Below are 9,416 nucleotides of genomic sequence, written 5' to 3' on the forward strand. Positions count from 1 at the left end.
TTTTATTACAATAAATTAACATATTCTGTGAATCGAACCCCAATGCATGGGAATTCTCAAATGATAGGTTCACCAACCCAGGCCATATTAAAATGTAAAAATTAATGCAAAAGATTAATTTTAAATAAAATATTTTATTGCTGTTATTATATATATATATATATATATATATATATATATATATATATATATATATACATGTACTCCTCACTTAACGACCTACCTCTTTAACAACCTATCTGTTTAACGACCATTTGGACTTAGGACCAGCTCTCCGACCAGTCGGTATTTTCCGCTGCGTACAATACCCCGGCGTGCTATATATATATATATATATATATATATATATATATATATATATATATATATATATATATATATATATATATATATGACCCATTAGACTGCATTGAAGGGAGTAAGAAGCTGCAGCAGACCAGTAAGTTTCTCAAGAGGGACAGTTGTAAATCACAGGAACTAACAATTGTAAGGTCTGGCTTGAAAAACTATCTAACATATCATTTGTCTTTTGGTCAACTGTCAAATCTGTTTTTTTTATCTCTCGTGTCAATTTGCTTTCAAGGGCCACGTGGAGACCATCTTTGATTGCAAGTTCAAGCCAGATGATCCGAACCTTTTGGCCACAGCTAGTTTTGACGGGACAATCAAAGTTTGGGACACCAACACACTCAAAGCTGTCTACACCTCCCCGGGCAACGAAGGAGTGGTCTACTCGCTGTCCTGGGCCCCTGGTAGGGCACGCGCATGCTCATGTGCATGTACATGAGCATGCACAACAGCAAAGACAAAAATATATACAATATTAGGGTTGTAATGACAAACTCACGGTTTTCTACAAGACTCGGTACAGGGTTCCTATTTATATATATGATACAGTTACACTATTTATTTTAACAAAGAACACCAATAAAGTTGGATTGGTAATTCTACCTTCTGGCGTTTCAAGTATGTAAATGAAAAAGGAATAGATTTTGATATTGCGCTCCATTTTTAAGTTCCACAGTGCATATTATCATGTACCCCAAAATCTCATGGCGTGATGTATTGTATCAAATGTATACATATGTGTATATATACAGTATATTCATATTTGTCATTGACGAATATTAAGTTAAAATGGATCCAATGCTGTGCTGCTGCCCTGTGTCTGTGCATTCTGAAGGAAACCTGAACTGCATCGCAGGGGCATCATCTCGTAATGGTGCCTTCATCTGGGATGTGAAGAAGGGAAAGATGATCACACGTTTCAATGAGGTATGTTTTTTTTTTTTGTATTTACCTGTGCTGTCAAAAGGCTTGGCAACAAACATACAACACAGTTTATTTGTATACCATTACATCCAAGACAGAGGCAATCAGCAAGTGGAGTTCAAATTCTCAACCTGCAATGCCACTCTTTATTAATTATCAAGAACCGCTTGCAATAACTCTGTCCTGTGGATGACCTGTGGGATGACAAGATACAGGATACAGATTTTTTATGATACAGGACTGCCACCAATCCCCCTCTTTGGAGAACAATCTTACCATGTTATTGGTCTATCAACAACTTATCATCATTACTTCCCCATGAGGGGGAAGGAGAACGGGAGTGACAAATAAACAGAGAGACAAACAACAATATGCACTTAACATAAACATAGAAACACCAGACCAGAACATGCATTTGACCACAAGGCATGTTTCATTAGAAGGGCAATGCGAGATGATCTATTTCAGGTTTCCATATTGTGACTTAACAGGCCATTAATATTATTTCTTGTATGTTGTGACGATGTGTCATGTTGACGACTCACTGTTGAAATTGGACTTTATTGCAAACATCATATGATTAACCTTGATTCTGTGTAAGTATACATACACACACACACATATACTGTATACACACACACACACACACACACACACACACACACACACACACACACACACACACACACACACACATATATATATATATATATATACCTCATTAATTCAGCCTTGCCAAATATGGACTCCCCGTTCCAATGAATAGGGTTTTCACATAACCTTTCCTGTCACAGTAAGCATTCAACACTGGCTTTTCAACCTTGGGTGTTTTGCCTCTGTAAAGACACTCGGTTCATTGCTTTTCAGGCGTGACAAAACAGTAATTTTACGAACAGCCTACTAAACATTGGCCCAGATAATTGGTGTCAACCTACTTTGAATTCGTGTGTCATGGTGTATTCATTTGATTTATTCCGGGTTTCAGGCATTTTTGTACTTTATTGAGAGAGGTTGGAACCACTGATTGACGAGTTGATTTTAATAATATTCCCCTCGCTCTCTCTTTAATCAGCATGGAAAGAATGGCATATTCTGTATCTCATGGAGCCACAAAGACTCAAAGAGGATTGCCACATGCAGCGGGGATGGATTCTGGTCGGTAGCTACTTTCATCCTGTTGATTTGGGGAAAGGAAAACTGCCTTTGTCTTTTCAAGCTTGATTATTTTTGTCTTCCACTATTATAACTAGCATCGTGCGGACCATTGACGGCAAAGTCCTCCACAAGTACAAACATCCCGCTGCCGTGTTCGGCTGTGACTGGAGCCAGAATAACAAGTGAGACTGTGAAAGAAATTATGCTTTAGTTTGTGCTTCATGCTTTGTCTCTGAGTAAAAAATAATGATGGCTTTTATGACATACTGCTTTGTCATATACACGTGCCACTTCTTTTCAGCACTGACATTGCCGGCATTTTACCATCACAATGCATTGTGGGATATGCTCGCTAGCTTATTGTACATCATTAAATTATAACAGGATTACAGAGCATTCCACAGCCCAGTTACAGCTCAGACCACTCTGGTGTGAAATTGTCCCCCCAAAACATCAGTCTTGGCCAACCTTGGTTACAGGATCTTTTGGCAACTTGCGTATAGATTACGTTTGATGGCAACCACTTACAGAGCACCTGAATTTGGTTAGAGACACCATTGCTGACACAAATCTATAATGCTGTTGAAATAAAGTAGTTATACCCACCCACACAGAAATACAATTAAAAACGAATCTGAATGGTTAACATTTGACCAACAAGATCATTAGTGCCAAAAGTGAAATTGCCAATATTTATGCAACATCATCGTAAAACCATAAGTTAAACTTAACTCTTTTATGGCAATGACGATTTTGAATAAACAACTGAGACCATATACAGAGCAGATGGCAGACTTAGTTTCACTTGGACTTTAACATACCAGTTAAAATGTTCATCTCCTCTCTTTAGGGATATGATAGCTACAGGCTGCGAGGACAAAAATGTCCGCGTCTACTACCTGGCTACCAGCTCTGACCAGCCTCTCAAAGTCTTCACGGGACATCTGGCTAAAGTATTCCATGTGCGCTGGTCTCCTCTAAGAGAGGGGATACTATGCTCTGGATCTGATGATGGGTAAGAGGGTGTGAGCCCATGGAGTGTTTTAGAAAGAAAGCTTAAAGCCGCCTACAATAGTATAAGAATCCAGCATAATTTTAGGCAAAGCAGGTCATCGGCTGAGCATTAGTAGCCAAATTTGGCTTAAACAAATAGCATACTTGTGCAAAATTCATTCTATTCATGCTTGGTCAAAGGTATTCAATTCAAATTATTTTATGAGTTAATTTGATTGGTTGCCTCTCGCAGTTCCATGTTTCTTCAAAATAAACGCAACCATATTTCAAACATTTGAAGGATAGGTTCACCGTTTTTCAATCCAGGCCATAAAACATTTTATATATATATTGTACATAATAAATATATATACAGCAGGGGAAATAAGTATTGAACACGTCAACATTTTTCTCAGTAGATATTTTTCTGATGGGGCTTTTGACATAAAATTTTCACCAGATGTCGGTAACAACCCAAGTAATCCAGACATACAAAGAAATCAAAACATATATGTCCATAAATTACATTATGTGTAACAAAGTGGAATGAAACAGGGAATAAATATTGAACACATGAAGAATAGGGGGTGCAAAAAGGCATGGGAAGCCAAAAAACCACCTGAAATCTGTCAGTATTTAGGTAGCAATCCTGCCCCCTATCAGTGCAAATTAATATCAGCTGGTTTAGTCCTAATTGTTGGCCTATAAAAAGATTTCTCATTGCCATGGTGTCACACAAGACACATCTCATGATGGGTAAAACCAAAGAGCTCTTGCAAGACCTTCGCAACCTTACTGTTGCAAAACATACTGATGCCATTGGTTACAGACGTATTCCTAAACTTCTGAATGTTCCAGTGAGCACCATTGGGGCCATTATCTGGAAGTGGAAAGAACATCATTTCACCATCAACTGGCCACGACCAGGTGCTCCTCACAAGATTTCTGACAGAGTCAAAAGAGTAATTAGAAGTGTTGACCAAGGACCACTCGCAGAGAGCTTAAGAAAGACCTGGAATTAGCAGGTACAGTTGTTTCAAAGAAAACAATAAGTAATGCACTCAACCGCCATGGCCTCTATGCACGCTCACCGCGCAAGACACCATTGCTGAATAAAAAGCATGTTGAGGCTTGTTTAAAGTTTGCTGCACAACATTTGGACAAGCCAATGAAATACTGGGATAAAATAGTCTGGTCAGATGAGACCAAAATTTAACTCTTTGGATGTCAAAGCATACACCATGTTTGGAGGAGAAATGGCACTGCACATCACCCTAAAAACACCATACCAACAGTGAAGTTTGGAGGTGGAAACATCATGGTGTTGGGGCTGTTTTTCAGCATATGGTACTGGCAGACTTCACATAATTGAACAAAAATCACACCTGAGAAATGCATGCGACTAGTCTCTTCATACAGGAGCAGCTTGAAGCTTTCATTGCCAACAAAGACAAAGTATTAAATAAATTTCAGCAAGCGTGTAAAAGAAATACTTTTTCCCTGTTTCATTCCACTTTATTACACATAACGTAATTAATGGACATACAGTATATGTTTTGATTTTTCTTTATGTGTGGATTCAGTTCAGTTCAGTTCAGTTCCTCCTGTTCCTTCTGGAACATTGGGCGACGAGTCCCCACCATTTACCAGAATGGCGATTACTTGGGTTGTTACCGACATCTGGTGAAAATTTCATATCAATAGCCCCATCAGAAATATATTTACTGAGAAAAATGTTGACGTGTTCAATACTTATTTCCCCTGCTATATATTTACAGTGTGTGTGTATATATATATATATATATATATATAGAGAAAGAGAGAGACACACACACACACACACACACACACATATAGACACACATATATACACTACTCACAAAAAGTAAGGGATAATTGGCTTTCAGGTGAAATTTATGGAAAATGTAAAAAGTTTACGCTACACTGATATTATATCGATATTATAGCATTTACGTAGAAGCAAGCAATGGTGATTTCCTCATCTCAAACAATTTATTGAAACAAAAGCCAACAACAGTGGTGGGTGTATCACAACAAAAAATGTCAATGTTTCAATAACTTGTCATGTGCCCTTGAGCATCAATTACAGCTTGACAACGATGTCTCATGCTGTTCACAAGTCGACTTCTTTTCTGCTGAGGCATGGCACCCCACTCTTCTTGAAAGGCAGCTCTCAGGTCATTGAGATTCTGGGGTACAGCGTTACGAGCCTCTACACGGCGACTCAGCTGATCCCATAGGTTTTCTATGGGATTCAGGTCTGGAGAAAGTGCAGGCCACTCAATTTGAGGTACTCCAGTTTCCAGCAGCCATTCCCGAATGATGCAACCTCGATGAGCTGGAGCATTGTCGTCCATGAAGATGAAATTAGCCTGTGTTGTTCTTGCAGGGGCACAATGACTGGATTAATGATGTTATTCAGGTAGTATTGGCTTGTCACTGTACCATTCACAAAGTGTAGGGCAGTTAAGTATTGACTAGACACATCTGCCCACACTGTAACACCACCACCACCAAAGGCTCAACTGGTGACAACAGTGGCTGATGCATAGCGCCCTCCTTGACGTCTCCAACATCGTTGGCGGCCATCATCAATCAACTTTCGTCAAAGAACAGCCCCTGAGGCCCACTGGTCCCTCGTCCAGCATAAATGCTCCCTGGCCCATGCAAGACGATGATGCCTGTGCCTGGTGGTGTGGTCATGTACCCTTGCAGGTCGTCTAGCACGCAGACCACGCTGATGTAAATGGTTTTGAATGGTCTGACGTGACACTTGGGTGCCTCTCACCTCCCTTAATTGTGCCTGGAGTTCAGTGGCATTCATCATCCGGTTCCACGGGGCACTGTTCACAATGAAGCAGTCATCAGTGTGGGATGTGGCCAAAGGACATCCACTTCTATGCCTTTCTGTGACTCTTCCAGCCTCTCTGTATCTCTGTTGCAAGCTGCCAATGACACTCTGTGACACTCTAAGCTCAGTGGCCACCTCCCTCTGAGAACATCCTGTTTGAAGCCTCGCAATGGTGAGGTACTGTTGATCAATTGTTAGGTGTCGTCTTGGTCTCATGATGTCAAAATGTGAACAGCATGATGAAGAGGACTGTTTAAATACCAATTTGAATTGAACCAGGAAATGTATTGGTCGATTCATGGATCAAACACCTGTTGTGAATTTTGCTGTTCAGCTCCTTGTAAGAGAACAGCAAGTTGTGCAAAAAGTACTGAAACATTGAACAGTTGGACATGTGCATTCAAAGTTTAGAGAAGGTCAAATTAAGTTCACCTGTAAAGGTTATAGTGCATTTTAGGTTCATCCTGAAATTTCACCCGAAAGCCGAATATCCCTAACTTTTTGTGAGTAGTAAAAATATACACACAGGTGCAAACACACACATACTGTATATATATAATTGTTGGTTGCATCTACTGCCCCCTCCTTCCCTCTCTCTGTCTTCCTTGGTCACTCACTGCCCAGCACTGTTCGGATATGGGACTACACCCAGGACACATGCATCAACGTGCTGAGTGGCCACACTGCTCCCGTTAGGGGTTTAATGTGGAACACTGAGGTTCCCTACCTCCTCACATCAGGTATACCAACTCAACAGAACCTCTGAAATGCTGTCACATTAAAAGATAAGATAAAGAGTTCCAAGATAAGGGAGAACACATATCAAAACACAGGATTTCTCGGATGCCTTAAATTACCGAATGGTGGTGATGTTTATTCTCATGGTATAAGTTAGATCCTCAGGGGTCATTGGAGAAATGTTGATATGTTTAATAGTCAATGGTGATTTATGATATTGTAGTTTAGTCATTTGATATATTATGTAAAATTGTGATCAACCCCAACATTTCTGTGATTAATCACAATAAATTGCATATTCAAAATTTCAACATTTCAACAAATTATGTTTCATAAAAAACACTTATCACATTGGTACATCAATAGGGTAATGTAAGTGGTTTGCTATAATTTATTAATTTGCATCATAATACATTTTAGGTTCCTGGGATTACACAATAAGAGTGTGGGATACAAGGGATGGAACATGTCTGGACACGGTGTTCGACCACGGAGCTGATGTCTACGGTTGGTAACAACAATCCCTTGCTTTACAGTATGTTGCTAATTTGTTGAATGGATGAATGAATGATCTGTACTGTCATTATACCAGGTACAATGACAGTTTGCATGGCTTCTCCCAATTTTGTTAAAATAACAAAAATAATTACTTTAAAGCTGTAAACATAAACGTTTGTTTCAAATGTATGTGTGATTTGCACGTGTATGTCATTTCACATGCATTTCAGATGTGGTGGCATGTGGTTAAATTAGAAATCTCCCTTGTGGTTTTCACCTGTGAAACCATGTGACAAAAGAGAAGACAGATATTACAAAATGTCACTGATGTGCTTCATCGTGAAATTGTCCCTCATTGCAGATGTATCTGCTTTTGGAAATTAATGGTCATTCAGGAGTACAGTGCAAAAAGCAATGGGGTTCATCTGTGTCGTTTGAATGCATCATCATCAAAGCTATGCAAGAGAAATAAAAACAACATAGCTGTCAATATATTCAACATCTTTTTGGGCTACCCATTTGGCCAAATACAGAATACGCTATTTTTGACTGAATCATGTTTCAATTCATAGCTTTTAATATCCTTAACGTGGATATAAATGAGGCATTCAGGGACTTTGATGCTATGTAACACCTTTATTTAGCCGTATGCAGGAAAGCTACAAACATAGCATTCATGTGTGAGCCAAGCTAACACTGCTGGGGAGAGGGTCAGCAATCACTTCCTGTTGTATAGGTGAGGAAAAGTAAGTACAAGTAACAAAACAGCACCCTCTGTAGGCTACTACATCCCTCCCCCTTTCTGCATTTCACCATTTATTTTTTCGTTTTTTTAAAAGCAATAATACTGGATACCCAAAAAGTACATTACCAAAAAACATATTACCACCCACAAGTAAGCAGCGCCCTCATTAAAATTGTACATACCATAACAAGAACACAATTTCACAGTTACATCCCTCTCCTTTCCTCCCTCATTCACTGCCATAACCATGACAAGGAGAGGCTACATGCCGAATTTCTGTTCCAGTTTTCCTTCCAGACTAACTCTTTCCTAAATGCAATAGTATACAAATACTCTGTGTTGTATGCCCAGCATGCTGACAGCACAGGTAAAAGAAAAAAAAGTTTAACAAAAAGGCTCGCTGGCCAAAAGGATAAATAATAGACAATAATGGGTTGGGCTCAGGACGAACGACGTTCCGATCCGACTCCTGGTCGGCTGACAAGCCCGTGCGGCAATCCCTCACTGCAAGACAGACAAACATTAAGAAAGCTCTGTGCCTTGGATTGGACAAATCAGCGTGGTGTGGGCACTGATTCGGCCAACTCAGGGCAGCTGGGCGGTCGCGGGAAGGTGTCCATGCTGCCATCTGCAGCAGCTTAACCATGCCCCTAGGTCAGCAACATACCCCCACCACCCAACTTAGGCATGGGAGCCATCCAGCCGTCCAGCCAACTCCCCCCCACCGCCCCGGATTGGGAGAGAAATTCAGCCATGACCATCTGCGCTTACTGGGTTAGAGACCTGGTGTTACTGGGTTAGAGACCCAGTAACACCAGGTGATCTGTGGATTCGTGTCCTTCATGCGGTGGAGCCACTGCCGTGGGGCATGGTCCAAGCAGAGGTTGAAAGCGTACCCCTAACAGCCCATTTGATTGCCAGATTCTACTTCTCCACTAGGCCGTACCTCAACTCCCGCTCTGAAAGCTTGTGGCTGAGGTACATCACCGGCCGCTCAGTCCCCTCCACCTCCTGGGACAAGACCGCGCCCAGCCCTCCGTCTGACGCATCGGTTTGCAGACAGAAAGGGAAAGAGAAGTTAGGATTAAACAGCACTGGTTTCCCACAGACAGCTGACTTGACCTTTGCAAAGGCCTGCTGGCA

At 40.6% G+C, this 9,416-nt stretch overlaps 1 protein-coding gene across 1 annotated transcript in view; it reads left to right on the forward strand.

The window, feature by feature from the left end:
- Positions 1-9,416, forward strand: part of wdr17 (WD repeat domain 17) — a gene marked incomplete at both ends in the record, with an annotated part of 98,075 nt that overhangs the window by 48,023 nt on the left and 40,636 nt on the right. Inside the window, 7 exons of the mRNA XM_079998662.1 lie at positions 584-752; positions 1,184-1,275; positions 2,345-2,427; positions 2,523-2,609; positions 3,278-3,442; positions 6,917-7,032; positions 7,451-7,537. Coding sequence (XP_079854788.1) covers positions 584-752; positions 1,184-1,275; positions 2,345-2,427; positions 2,523-2,609; positions 3,278-3,442; positions 6,917-7,032; positions 7,451-7,537 — 799 coding nt within the window. The remainder of the gene's footprint in view (positions 1-583; positions 753-1,183; positions 1,276-2,344; positions 2,428-2,522; positions 2,610-3,277; positions 3,443-6,916; positions 7,033-7,450; positions 7,538-9,416) is intronic.

Source organism: Zeus faber, assembly GCF_960531495.2.
Source record: "Zeus faber genome assembly, chromosome: 4".
In the NCBI taxonomy this organism is placed as follows: Eukaryota; Metazoa; Chordata; class Actinopteri; order Zeiformes; family Zeidae; genus Zeus; species Zeus faber.